The 13,708-nt window shown below is 59.4% G+C and overlaps 1 protein-coding gene across 1 annotated transcript; it reads left to right on the top strand.

Moving 5' to 3' along the window:
• The first annotated feature begins 9,375 nt into the window (after positions 1-9,375).
• LOC129822332 (solute carrier family 12 member 9-like) lies at positions 9,376-13,194 on the top strand. Its single transcript, XM_055880541.1, has 2 exons — positions 9,376-10,162; positions 10,296-13,194. Exons 1-2 carry the CDS (start codon positions 9,904-9,906, stop codon positions 11,228-11,230), a joined length of 1,194 nt encoding a protein of 397 aa, XP_055736516.1. The 5' UTR covers positions 9,376-9,903; the 3' UTR covers positions 11,231-13,194.
• The last annotated feature ends 514 nt before the right edge of the window (positions 13,195-13,708 follow it).

Below are 13,708 nucleotides of genomic sequence, written 5' to 3'. Positions count from 1 at the left end.
AGAGAGAGACAGACAGGCGCGCGCGAGAGAGAGACAGACAGGCGCGCGCGAGAGAGAGACAGACAGGCGCGCGCGAGAGAGAGACAGACAGGCGAGCGCGAGAGAGAGAGAGAGACAGACAGGCGCGCGCGAGAGAGAGAGAGAGAGACAGACAGGCGCGCGCGAGAGAGAGAGAGAGAGAGAGACAGACAGGCGCGCGCGAGAGAGAGAGAGAGAGACAGACAGGCGCGCGCGAGAGAGAGAGAGAGACAGACAGGCGCGCGCGAGAGAGAGAGAGACAGACAGGCGCGCGCGAGAGAGAGAGAGAGACAGACAGGCGCGCGAGAGAGAGAGACAGACAGACAGGCGCACGCGAGAGAGACAGACAGGCGCGCGCGAGAGAGAGAGACAGACAGGCGCGCGCGAGAGAGAGACAGACAGGCGCGCGCGAGAGAGAGACAGACAGGCGCGCGCGAGAGAGAGAGAGAGAGAGACAGACAGGCGCGCGCGAGAGAGAGAGACAGACAGGCGCGCGCGAGAGAGAGAGACAGACAGGCGCGCGCGAGAGAGAGAGAGACAGACAGGCGTGCGCGCGAGAGAGAGAGACAGGCGCGCGCGAGAGAGAGAGAGACAGGCGCGTGCGAGAGAGAGAGACAGACAGGCGCGCGCGAGAGAGAGAGAGACAGACAGGCGCGCGCGAGAGAGAGAGAGAGACAGACAGGCGCGCGCGAGAGAGAGAGAGACAGACAGGCGCGCGCGCGAGAGAGAGAGACAGACAGGCGCGCGCGCGAGAGAGAGAGACAGACAGGCGCGCGCGCGAGAGAGAGAGACAGACAGGCGCGCGAGAGAGACAGACAGGCGCGCGAGAGAGAGACAGACAGGCGCGCGCGAGAGAGAGAGACAGACAGGCGCGCGCGAGAGAGAGAGACAGACAGGCGCGCGCGAGAGAGAGAGACAGACAGGCGCGCGCGCGAGAGAGAGAGACAGACAGGCGCGCGCGCGAGAGAGAGAGACAGACAGGCGCGCGCGCGAGAGAGAGAGACAGACAGGCGCGCGCGAGAGAGAGAGACAGACAGGCGCGCGCGAGAGAGAGAGAGACAGACAGGCGCGCGAGAGAGAGAGAGAGACAGACAGGCGCGCGCGAGAGAGAGAGAGAGAGACAGACAGGCGCGCGCGAGAGAGAGAGAGACAGGCGCGCGCGCGAGAGAGAGAGACAGACAGGCGCGCGCGAGAGAGAGAGAGAGAGACAGACAGGCGCGCGCGAGAGAGAGAGAGAGAGACAGACAGGCGCGCGCGAGAGAGAGAGAGAGACAGACAGGCGCGCGCGCGAGAGAGAGAGAGAGAGACAGACAGACAGGCGCGCGAGAGAGAGAGAGAGAGAGACAGACAGGCGCGCGAGAGAGAGAGAGACAGACAGGCGCGCGCGAGAGAGAGAGAGAGACTGACGGCGCGCGCGAGGGAGAGAAAGACAGACAGGCACGCGCGAGAGAGAGAGAGACAGACAGACAGGCGCGCGCGAGAGAGAGAGACAGACAGGCGCGCGCGAGAGACAGACAGGCGCGCGCGAGAGAGAGACAGACAGGCGCGCGCGAGAGAGAGAGAGACAGACAGGCGCGCGCGAGAGAGAGAGAGACAGACAGGCGCGCGCGAGAGAGAGAGACAGACAGGCGCGCGAGAGAGAGAGAGAGAGACAGACAGGCGCGCGCGAGAGAGAGAGAGAGAGACAGACAGGCGCGCGCGAGAGAGAGACAGACAGGCGCGCGCGAGAGAGAGAGACAGACAGGCGCGAGAGAGAGAGACAGACAGGCGCGCGCGAGAGAGAGAGAGAGAGACAGACAGGCGCGCGCGAGAGAGAGAGAGACAGACAGGCGCGCGCGAGAGAGAGAGAGAGAGAGAGAGACAGACAGACAGGCGCGCGCGCGAGAGAGAGAGAGAGAGACAGACAGTCGCGCGCGCGCGAGAGAGAGAAAGAGAGAGAGACAGACAGGCGCGCGCGAGAGAGAGAAAGAGAGAGAGAGAGACAGACAGGCGCGCGCGCGAGAGAGAGAGACAGACAGGCGCGCGCGAGAGAGAGAGAGACAGACAGGCGCGCGAGAGAGAGAGAGACAGACAGGCGCGCGCGAGAGAGAGAGAGACAGACAGGCGCGCGAGAGAGAGAGACAGACAGGCGCGCGCGCGCGAGAGAGAGAGAGAGAGAGAGACAGACAGGCGCGCGCGAGAGAGAGAGAGAGAGACAGACAGGCGCGCGCGAGAGAGAGAGAGACAGACAGGCGCGCGCGAGAGAGAGACAGGCGCGCGCGAGAGAGAGAGAGAGAGACAGGCGCGCGCGAGAGAGAGAGAGAGAGACAGACAGGCGCGCGCGAGAGAGAGAGAGACAGACAGGCGCACGCGAGAGAGAGAGAGAGAGAGACAGACAGGCGCGCGCGAGAGAGAGAGAGAGAGAGACAGACAGGCGCGCGAGAGAGAGAGAGACAGACAGGCGCGCGCGAGAGAGAGAGAGACTGACGGCGCGCGCGAGGGAGAGAAAGACAGACAGGCACGCGCGAGAGAGAGAGAGACAGACAGACAGACAGGCGCGCGCGAGAGAGAGAGACAGACAGGCGCGCGCGAGAGAGACAGACAGACAGGCGCGCGCGAGAGAGAGAGAGACAGACAGGCGCGCGCGAGAGAGACAGAGACAGACAGGCGCGCGCGAGAGAGAGAGAGACAGACAGGCGCGAGAGAGAGAGACAGACAGGCGCGCGCGAGAGAGAGAGAGAGAGACAGACAGGCGCGCGCGAGAGAGAGAGAGACAGACAGGCGCGCGAGAGAGAGACAGACAGGCGCGCGCGCGAAAGAGAGAGAGAGACAGACAGGCGAGAGAGAGAGAGAGAGACAGACAGGCGCGCGCGAGAGAGAGAGAGAGAGAGAGAGACAGACAGGCGCGCGCGCGAGAGAGAGAGAGACAGACAGTCGCGCGCGCGCGCGAGAGAGAGAGAGAGAGACAGACAGACAGGCGCGCGCGAGAGAGAGAGAGAGAGAGAGACAGACAGACAGACAGACAGACAGGCAGGCGCGCGCGCGCGCGAGAGAGAGAGAGGGAGAGAGACAGACAGGCGCGCGCGCGCGAGAGAGAGAAAGAGAGAGACAGACAGGCGCGCGCGCGCGCGAGAGAGAGAAAGAGAGAGACAGACAGGCGCGCGCGAGAGAGAGAAAGAGAGAGAGACAGACAGGCGCGCGCGAGAGAGAGAGAGAGACAGACAGGCGCGCGCGAGAGACAGACAGGCGCGCGAGAGAGAGAGAGACAGACAGGCGCGCGCGAGAGAGAGAGAGACAGACAGGCGCGCGAGAGAGAGAGAGAGACAGACAGGCGCGCGAGAGAGACAGACAGGCGCGCGCGAGAGAGAGAGAGAGAGAGAGACAGACAGACAGGCGCGCTCGAGAGAGAGAGAGAGACAGACAGGCGCGCGCGAGAGAGAGAGAGACAGACAGGCGCGCGCGAGAGAGAGACAGACAGGCGCGCGCGAGAGAGAGACAGACAGGCGCGCGCGAGAGAGAGAGACAGACAGGCGCGCGCGAGAGAGAGAGAGACAGACAGGCGCGCGCGCGCGAGAGAGAGAAAGAGAGAGAGACAGACAGGCGCGCGCGAGAGAGAGAAAGAGAGAGAGACAGACAGGCGCGCGCGCGAGAGAGAGAGAGAGACAGACAGGCGCGCGAGAGAGAGAGAGAGACAGACAGGCGCGCGAGAGAGAGAGAGACAGACAGGCGCGCGCGAGAGAGAGAGAGACAGACAGGCGCGCGAGAGAGAGAGACAGACAGGCGCGCGCGAGAGAGAGAGAGAGAGAGAGACAGACAGGCGCGCGCGAGAGAGAGAGAGACAGACAGGCGCGCGCGAGAGAGAGAGAGACAGACAGGCGCGCGCGAGAGAGAGACAGACAGGCGCGCGCGAGAGAGAGAGAGAGAGACAGACAGGCGCGCGCGAGAGAGAGAGAGAGACAGACAGGCGCGCGCGAGAGAGAGAGAGACAGACAGGCGCGCGCGAGAGAGAGAGAGAGAGAGAGAGAGACAGACAGGCGCGCGCGAGAGAGAGAGAGAGAGAGACAGACAGGCGCGCGAGAGAGAGAGAGACAGACAGGCGCGCGCGAGAGAGAGAGAGACTGACGGCGCGCGCGAGGGAGAGAAAGACAGACAGGCACGCGCGAGAGAGAGAGAGACAGACAGACAGGCGCGCGCGAGAGAGAGAGACAGACAGGCGCGCGCGAGAGAGAGAGAGACAGACAGACAGGCGCGCGCGAGAGAGAGAGAGACAGACAGGCGCGCGCGAGAGAGACAGAGACAGACAGGCGCGCGCGAGAGAGAGAGAGACAGACAGGCGCGAGAGAGAGAGACAGACAGGCGCGCGCGAGAGAGAGAGAGAGAGACAGACAGGCGCGCGCGAGAGAGAGAGAGACAGACAGGCGCGCGAGAGAGAGACAGACAGGCGCGCGCGAGAGAGAGAGAGAGAGACAGACAGGCGCGCGCGAGAGAGAGAGAGACAGACAGGCGCGCGCGAGAGAGAGAGAGAGAGAGAGAGACAGACAGGCGCGCGCGAGAGAGAGAGAGAGAGAGAGAGAGAGACAGACAGGCGCGCGCGAGAGAGAGAGAGACAGACAGGCGCGCGAGAGAGAGAGAGACAGACAGGCGCGCGCGAGAGAGAGAGAGACTGACGGCGCGCGCGAGGGAGAGAAAGACAGACAGGCACGCGCGAGAGAGAGAGAGACAGACAGACAGGCGCGCGCGAGAGAGAGAGACAGACAGGCGCGCGCGAGAGAGAGAGAGACAGACAGACAGGCGCGCGCGAGAGAGAGAGAGACAGACAGGCGCGCGCGAGAGAGACAGAGACAGACAGGCGCGCGCGAGAGAGAGAGAGACAGACAGGCGCGAGAGAGAGAGACAGACAGGCGCGCGCGAGAGAGAGAGAGAGAGACAGACAGGCGCGCGCGAGAGAGAGACAGACAGGCGCGCAAGAGAGAGACAGACAGGCGCGCGCGCGAAAGAGAGAGAGAGACAGACAGGCGCGCGCGAGAGAGAAAGAGAGAGACAGACAGGCGCGCGCGAGAGAGAGAGAGAGAGAGAGAGAGAGAGAGACAGACAGTCGCGCGCGCGAGAGAGAGAGAGACAGACAGTCGCGCGAGAGAGAGAGAGAGAGAGAGAGAGAGAGAGAGAGAGAGAGAGAGAGAGAGAGAGACAGACAGACAGACAGACAGGCAGGCGCGCGCGCGCGAGAGAGAGAGAGGGAGAGAGACAGACAGGCGCGCGCGAGAGAGAGAAAGAGAGAGACAGACAGGCGCGCGCGCGCGCGAGAGAGAGAAAGAGAGAGACAGACAGGCGCGCGCGAGAGAGAGAAAGAGAGAGAGACAGACAGGCGCGCGCGAGAGAGAGAGAGAGACAGACAGGCGCGCGCGAGAGACAGACAGGCGCGCGAGAGAGAGAGAGACAGACAGGCGCGCGCGAGAGAGAGAGAGACAGACAGGCGCGCGAGAGAGAGAGAGAGACAGACAGGCGCGCGAGAGAGACAGACAGGCGCGCGCGAGAGAGAGAGAGAGAGAGAGACAGACAGACAGGCGCGCGCGAGAGAGAGAGAGACAGACAGGCGCGCGCGAGAGAGAGAGAGACAGACAGGCGCGCGCGAGAGAGAGACAGACAGGCGCGCGCGAGAGAGAGACAGACAGGCGCGCGCGAGAGAGAGAGAGACAGACAGGCGCGCGCGAGAGAGAGAGAGACAGACAGGCGCGCGCGAGAGAGAGAGAGACAGGCGCGCGCGAGAGAGAGAGAGAGACAGACAGGCGCGCGCGAGAGAGAGAGAGACAGACAGACAGGCGCGCGCGAGAGAGAGAGAGAGAGAGACAGACAGACAGACAGACAGGCGCGCGCGAGAGAGAGAGAGAGAGACAGACAGGCGCGCGCGCGAGAGAGAGAGAGACTGACGGCGCACGCGAGGGAGAGACAGACAGACAGGCGCGCGCGAGAGAGAGAGAGACAGACAGGCGCGCGCGAGAGAGAGAGACAGACAGGCGTGCGCGAGAGAGAGAGAGAGAGAGACAGACAGGCGCGCTCGAGAGAGAGAGAGAGACAGACAGGCGCGCGCGAGAGAGAGAGAGACAGACAGGCGCGCGCGAGAGAGAGACAGACAGGCGCGCGCGAGAGAGAGACAGACAGGCGCGCGCGAGAGAGAGAGACAGACAGGCGCGCGCGAGAGAGAGAGAGACAGACAGGCGCGCGCGAGAGAGAGACAGACAGGCGCGCGCGAGAGAGAGAGAGACAGACAGGCGCGCGCGAGAGAGAGAGAGAGACAGACAGGCGCGCGCGAGAGAGAGAGAGAGAGAGACAGACTTGCGCGCGAGAGAGAGAGAGAGACAGACAGGCGCGAGAGAGAGAGAGAGAGACAGACAGGCGCGCGCGAGAGAGAGAGAGAGAGAGAGACAGACAGACAGGCGCGAGAGAGAGACAGACAGGCGCGCGCGCGAAAGAGAGAGAGAGACAGACAGGCGCGCGCGAGAGAGAGAGAGAGAGAGACAGACAGGCGCGCGCGCGCGAGAGAGAGACAGACAGACAGTCGCGCGCGCGCGCGCGAGAGAGAGAGAGAGAGACAGACAGACAGGCGCGCGCGAGAGAGAGAGACAGACAGGCGCGCGCGAGAGAGAGAGAGAGAGAGAGAGAGAGAGAGAGACAGACAGGCGCGCGCGAGAGAGAGAGAAAGAGAGAGAGACAGACAGGCGCGCGCGAGAGAAAGAGAGAGAGACAGACAGGCGCGCGAGAGAGAGAGAGAGACAGACAGGCGCGCGCGCGCGAGAGAGAGAGAGACAGACAGGCGTGCGAGAGAGAGAGAGAGAGAGAGACAGGCGCGCGCGAGAGAGAGAGAGACAGACAGGCGCGCGAGAGAGAGAGAGACAGACAGGCGCGCGAGAGAGAGAGACAGACAGGCGCGCGAGAGAGACAGACAGGCGCGCGAGAGAGAGACAGACAGGCGCGCGAGAGAGAGAGAGAGAGAGACAGACAGGCGCGCGAGAGAGAGAGAGAGAGACAGACAGGCGCGCGAGAGAGAGAGAGACAGACAGGCGCGCGAGAGAGAGAGAGACAGACAGGCGCGCGAGAGAGAGAGAGACAGACAGGCGCGCGAGAGAGAGAGAGACAGACAGGCGCGCGCGAGAGAGAGAGACAGACAGGCGCGCGCGAGAGAGAGACAGACAGGCGCGCGCGCCAGAGAGACAGACAGGCGCGCGCGCCAGAGAGACAGACAGGCGCCCGCGCCAGAGAGACAGACAGGCGCGCGCGCCAGAGAGACAGACAGGCGCGCGCGCCAGAGAGACAGACAGGCGCGCGAGAGAGAGACAGACAGGCGCGCGCGCCAGAGAGACAGACAGGCGCGCGCGCCAGAGAGACAGACAGGCGCGCGCGAGAGAGAGAGACAGACAGGCGCGCGAGAGAGAGAGAGACAGACAGGCGCGCGAGAGAGAGAGAGACAGACAGGCGCGCGAGAGAGAGAGAGACAGACAGGCGCGCGAGAGAGAGAGAGACAGACAGGCGCGCGAGAGAGAGAGAGACAGACAGGCGCGCGAGAGAGAGAGAGAGACAGACAGACAGGCGCGCGAGAGAGAGAGAGACAGACAGGCGCGCGAGAGAGAGAGAGAGAGACAGACAGGCGCGCGAGAGAGAGAGAGACAGACAGGCGCGCGAGAGAGAGAGAGAGAGAGAGAGAGAGAGAGAGAGAGACAGACAGGCAGGCGCGCGAGAGAGAGAGAGAGAGAGAGACAGACAGACAGGCGCGCGAGAGAGAGAGAGAGAGAGAGACAGACAGACAGGCGCGCGAGAGAGAGAGAGACAGACAGGCGCGCGAGAGAGAGAGAGACAGACAGGCGCGCGAGAGAGAGAGAGAGAGAGAGACAGACAGGCGCGCGCGCCAGAGAGACAGACAGGCGCGCGCGCCAGAGAGACAGACAGGCGCGCGAGAGAGAGAGAGAGAGAGAGAGACAGACAGGCGCGCGCGCGCGCCAGAGAGACAGACAGGCGCGCGCGCGCGCCAGAGAGACAGAAAGGCGCGCGAGAGAGAGAGAGAGAGAGACAGACAGGCGCGCGCGCCAGAGAGACAGACAGGCGCGCGCGCCAGAGAGACAGACAGGCGCGCGCGCCAGAGAGACAGACAGGCGCGCGCGCCAGAGAGACAGACAGGCGCGCGCGAGAGAGAGAGAGAGAGACAGACAGGCGCGCGCGCCAGAGAGACAGACAGGCGCGCGAGAGAGAGAGAGACAGACGCGCGAGAGAGAGAGACAGACAGGCGCGCGCGCCAGAGAGACAGACAGGCGCGCGAGAGAGAGAGAGACAGACAGGCGCGCGAGAGAGAGAGAGAGACAGACAGGCGCGCGAGAGAGAGAGAGACAGACAGGCGCGCGCGAGAGAGAGAGAGACAGACAGGCGCGCGAGAGAGAGAGAGACAGACAGGCGCGCGAGAGAGAGAGACAGACAGGCGCGCGAGAGAGAGACAGACAGGCGCGCGAGAGAGAGAGAGACAGACAGGCGCGCGAGAGAGAGAGAGAGACAGACAGGCGCGCGAGAGAGAGAGAGACAGACAGGCGCGCGAGAGAGAGAGAGAGAGAGACAGACAGGCGCGCGAGAGAGAGAGAGACAGACAGGCGCGCGAGAGAGAGAGAGAGAGAGACAGACAGGCGCGCGCGAGAGAGAGACAGACAGGCGCGCGCGAGAGAGAGACAGACAGGCGCGCGCGAGAGAGAGACAGACAGGCGCGCGCGAGAGAGAGACAGACAGGCGCGCGCGAGAGAGAGACAGACAGGCGCGCGCGCCAGACAGACAGACCGAGAGGCGCGACGTCTCGCTCTCGTTCTGTCTCGCTCTCTTTCTGTCTCGCTCTCGATCGCCTCTCGCTCTCGATCGCCTCTCTCTCTCGATCGCCTCTCGCTCTCGATCGCCTCTCGCTCTCGATCGCCTCTCGCTCTCGATCGCCTCTCGCTCTCGATCGCCTCTCGCTCTCGATCGCCTCTCGATCGCCTCTCGCTCTCGATCGCCTCTCGCTCTCGATCGCCTCTCGATCGCCTCTCGCTCTCGATCGCCTCTCGATCGCCTCTCGCTCGCCTCTCGATCGCCTCTCGCTCTCGATCGCCTCTCGATCGCCTCTCGCTCTCGATCGCCTCTCGATCGCCTCTCGCTCTCGATCGCCTCTCGATCGCCTCTCGCTCTCGATCGCCTCTCGCTCTCGATCGCCTCTCGATCGCCTCTCGCTCTCGATCGCCTCTCGCTCTCGATCGCCTCTCGCTCTCGATCGCCTCTCGATCGCCTCTCGCTCTCGATCGCCTCTCGCTCTCGATCGCCTCTCGCTCTCGATCGCCTCTCGCTCTCGATCGCCTCTCGCTCTCGATCGCCTCTCGCTCTCGATCGCCTCTCGCTCTCGATCGCCTCTCGATCGCCTCTCGATCGCCTCTCGATCGCCTCTCGCTCTCTCTCTCGCCTCTCGCTCTCTCTCTCGCTCTCGATCGCCTCTCGCTCTCGATCGCCTCTCGCTCTCTCGATCGCCTCTCGCTCTCTCGATCGCCTCTCGCTCTCGATCGCCTCTCGCTCTCGATCGCCTCTCGCTCTCGATCGCCTCTCGCTCGCCTCTCGCTCTCTCTCTCGATCGCCTCTCGCTCTCTCTCTCGATCGCCTCTCGCTCTCGCTCTCGATCGCCTCTCGCTCTCGATCGCCTCTCGCTCTCTCTCTCGATCGCCTCTCGCTCTCGATCGCCTCTCGCTCTCTCTCTCGATCGCCTCTCGCTCTCGCTCTCGATCGCGTCTCGCTCTCTCTCTCGATCGCGTCTCTTATGTTCTTCTGTGGCACTTCCCAATCAGGTCACTACACAGAGAAATAACTTCATCTCTTATTCTCTGAGGACTTGGCAGATAATGGCCCCTGGCCAAAATGCTTGCACAGATATTGATGTTTTGTTTCTCTCCATCCTACCCCCCCCCCCCTCTCTCTCTCTCGATACTCCCACCACCCCCCCTTCTCGCTCTCTCGCTCTTTCTCTCAGACACGTTACCGTCCGACCCTCTCCAGTGTCATTATGACTCATGGTTGTCTCTGGTGGACCACCTCAACATCAAGGCATTTGTTAACCTCACCCTGGCTGACTCGGTACGGCACGGAGTCCAACATCTACTCTTCATCTCTGGCCTAGGTCAATGATTATATTCACTACTCTCTGATACCATACACTCTATTAGCTGTAACTGGCCCAACTGTCATTCATACACCTCTTTTACCATAACACCCATTTACTCATCTCTCCCTCTTTCCATCTGTCTCTCTAGGTGGGATGAGGCCCAACACCTTGGTCCTGGGTTTCTATGATGACTGCACTCCCAAAGACAAACTCACTGACCCCGTCCTCGCAGATGCCCCCGTCCTCACTCAGGACCCCGAGGACGAACGCCCGCCCTACCACTTCCCCGCCCTGCGTTCTTCCAATGATGGTATGGGGGAAAACAGAAAAGTCATGGGACCCCAAGAATACGTGGCAGTGATCGCAGACGCCATGAAGATGTTGAAGAACGTAGCGCTAGCCCGCTACTTCCACCAGTTCGACCGGGCCTCGACCATCTCCTCGTCCCCAGGGAAGGGTGCTTTGTACGTGGACGTGTGGCCAGTCAACCTGCTGAGACCAGACAGCTCCAGCTACGTAGACACCTGCTCCCTCTTCCTGCTCCAGCTTGCCTGCGTCCTCAACATGGTCCGCGCATGGCGCCATGCTAGACTCCGCCTTTTTCTATGTGTGGAGGAAGGGCGGAGCCTGCGAGGCTCTGAGGAAAAGCTGGGTCAGCTGCTGAAGGAACTGAGGATCAAAGCCAACGTGTACACTGTGCCCTGGGACCAGCAGGTGGCACTACACTGGCAGAGGCAGGGTGAGGTGGGCAAGAGGAGGCCCACCCGCCAGTCACAGAGAGAGGAGGAGGGACTGGGGAAGAGGGGGTTGTTTGAGGAGAAGGAAGGAGGCGACGGCAACTATGTGAATAGCTTCCTTAGCAATGCCACAAGGCTGTCGGATGAGTATCTGTCGGCGGTTAATAGGTTGATCCTGGAGCAGGCCTGCCCCCCTCCGGCCGTGCGTTTCCTGTATTTGCCCCACCCCCCGGCTGACACGCAGCACTACACGGCCTACCTGCGCCAGCTAGACCTGCTCACCAAGGACCTGGGTCCTACCCTGCTCATACACGGGGTTACACCTGTCCTCACCACTGACCTCTAACACCTGAACTCTCATCAACTGACCCCTGATTAAACCCTCATCCCCTTACCAAATTGCTGCAGGTAGAAGTGCTACTTAGACAAAGCTCAAGGATCCACTTACCTTCCCCAAAGCTGTACTAATATACAATATATATACAAAAGTATGTGGACACCCCTTCAAATAAGAGGATTTTGCTATTTCAGCCATGCCCGTTGTTGACATGTGTATAAAATTGAGCACACAGCCATGCAATCTCCATACACAAACATAGGCAGTAGAATGGCCCGTACTGAAGAGATCAGTGACTTTCAACGTGGCACTGTCATAAGATGCCACCTTTCCATCAAGTCAGTTCGTCAAATTTCTGCATTTCCCCAGTCAACTGTAAGTGCTGTTATTGTGAAGTGGAAACGTCTAGGAGCAACAACGGCTCAGCCGTGAAGTGGTAGGCCACACAAGCTCACAAAACGGGACCGCCGAGTGCTGAAGTGCTTAGCGCCTAAAAATCGTCTGTTCTCGGTTGCAACACTCACTACCGAATTCCAAATTGCCTCTGGAAGCAATGTCAGCACAATAACTGTTCATTGGGAGCTTCATGAAATGGGTTTCCATGGCTGAGCAGACGCACACAAGCCTAAGATCACCATGCACAATGCCAAGCGTCAGCTGGAGTGGTGTAAAGCTCGCCGCCATTAGAGGGATGAATTACGCTTCACCGTCTGGCAGTCCGACGGACGAATCTGGGTTTTGCGGATGCCAGGAGAACGCTACCTGCCCGAATGCAGAGTGCTAACTGTAAAGTTTGGTGGAGGAGAAATAATGGTCTGGGGCTGTTTTTCATAGTTCGGGCTAGGAAATCTTAACACTACAGCATACAATGACATTCTTGACAATTCTGTGCTTCCAACTTTGAGGCAACAGTTTGGGAAAGGCACTTTCCTGTTTCAGCATGACAATGCCCCAGTGCACAAAGTGAGGTCCATACAGAAATGGTTTGATGAGATCAGTGTGGAAGAACTAGACAGGCCTGCACAGAGCCCTGACCTCAACCCCACCTTTGGGATGAATTGGAACGCCGACTGCGAGCCAGGCCTAATCTCCCAACATCACTAATTCTCTTGTGGCTGAATGGAAGCAAGTTCCCGCAGCAATGTTCCAACATCTAGTGGAAAGTCTTCCCAGAAGAATGGAGGCTGTTATAGCAGGCTCCACTCTAATATTAATGCCCATGATTTTGGAATGAGATGTTCGACAAGCAGATGTCCACATACTTTTGGCAATCTAGTGTATTTCCTCCGTTCCCCTATCCTCCTTATGAATGTGGAAGGGTTGCACTGGCCAAAATGTACATAATAATGCTGCAAGGGGACTGAAGTCTGACACTGCCAAGTCATTGGAGCTCAGTAAAAGGTTTTCTTTTCTGAAATCACAATTTTTGTCTTTAATACAAAATCAGAAACATGTGACCTTAAGTTTACAGTTCAAATATGAAAATACAGCAATCTGTTTAATGGGACTATTATGGATCTATTTATAACAAGAAAAATACTTAAATTATGTTTAAAGAAATTATATATTTTTCCTTTTAGAAATATTTGCCTTTGTACTGTTATGGGTGTGGGTTACTGACTGAACCAATCAGAATGCCTAAGTGCCCTTGTGTCCCTGGGTGTAGCAGACTATACATTCTGGCCAGTAGTTTCCTTCACCAGGACAAACTCCTGTACCAACTCTAGTCCGCTCCTCTACATGGAATCCCATGGATGTTTACTGAAGGGATATCTATTCTATATAGATCTATCTCATCTCCATGGAGCCCTTCTATTGGACACTACACTCCTATGCAAAGAATGCTGGGGTATGACCGGTACTATACAGCTCAATTACTTTTTGCTGGAACACGCACATTTTAAAAGCACCATCCAAATCATCATGTTTTAAAGTGTGGGTATATTGTAATTAAATAAAGAAGCTGCTCTGTAGCAGTTCTGTGTTGTCTTTATTTTCATTTTACTGTCTCATCATTGTGTATTAGTTTTGAGTAAGCAAGTCATTTATCTAAACATAGTGTTGATTGATGTGTATGTTCACGGCCGTAACTATACTGAAGAAAAATATAAACGCAACATGTAAAATGTTGGTCCCATGTTTCATGAGAGGAAATAAAATAAAAGATCCCAGAAATGTTCCGTGCGCACAAAAATATGATTTCTCAATTTGTGCACAAATTTGTTTATATCCCTGTTAGTGAGCATTTCTACTTTGCCAAGATAATCCATCCACTTGACAGGTGTGGCATATCAAGAAGCTGATTAAACAGCATGATTATTACACAGGTGCACCTTGTGATGGGGACAATAAAAGGCCACTCTAAAATGTGCAGTTTTGTCACAACACAATGCCACAGATGTCTCAAGTTTTGACGGAGTGTAAAATTGGCATGCTGACTGCAGGATTGTCCACCAGTGCTTTTGCCAGAGAATTTAATGTTCATTT

The sequence above is a fragment of the Salvelinus fontinalis genome, chromosome 24, assembly GCF_029448725.1.
Source record: "Salvelinus fontinalis isolate EN_2023a chromosome 24, ASM2944872v1, whole genome shotgun sequence".
NCBI classification, from domain to species: domain Eukaryota; kingdom Metazoa; phylum Chordata; class Actinopteri; order Salmoniformes; family Salmonidae; genus Salvelinus; species Salvelinus fontinalis.
This window is presented reverse-complemented; position numbering and strand designations above follow the sequence as displayed.

Bases quoted from the DNA above. Each gene is read 5' to 3' on its own strand.
- LOC129822332 (XM_055880541.1), top strand. From the start codon at position 9,904: ATGCTTGCACAGATATTGATGTTTTGTTTCTCTCCATCCTACCCCCCC. The intron at 10,163-10,295 runs GTCAATGATTAT...CTGTCTCTCTAG, and splicing joins ACTCTTCATCTCTGGCCTAG to GTGGGATGAGGCCCAACACC.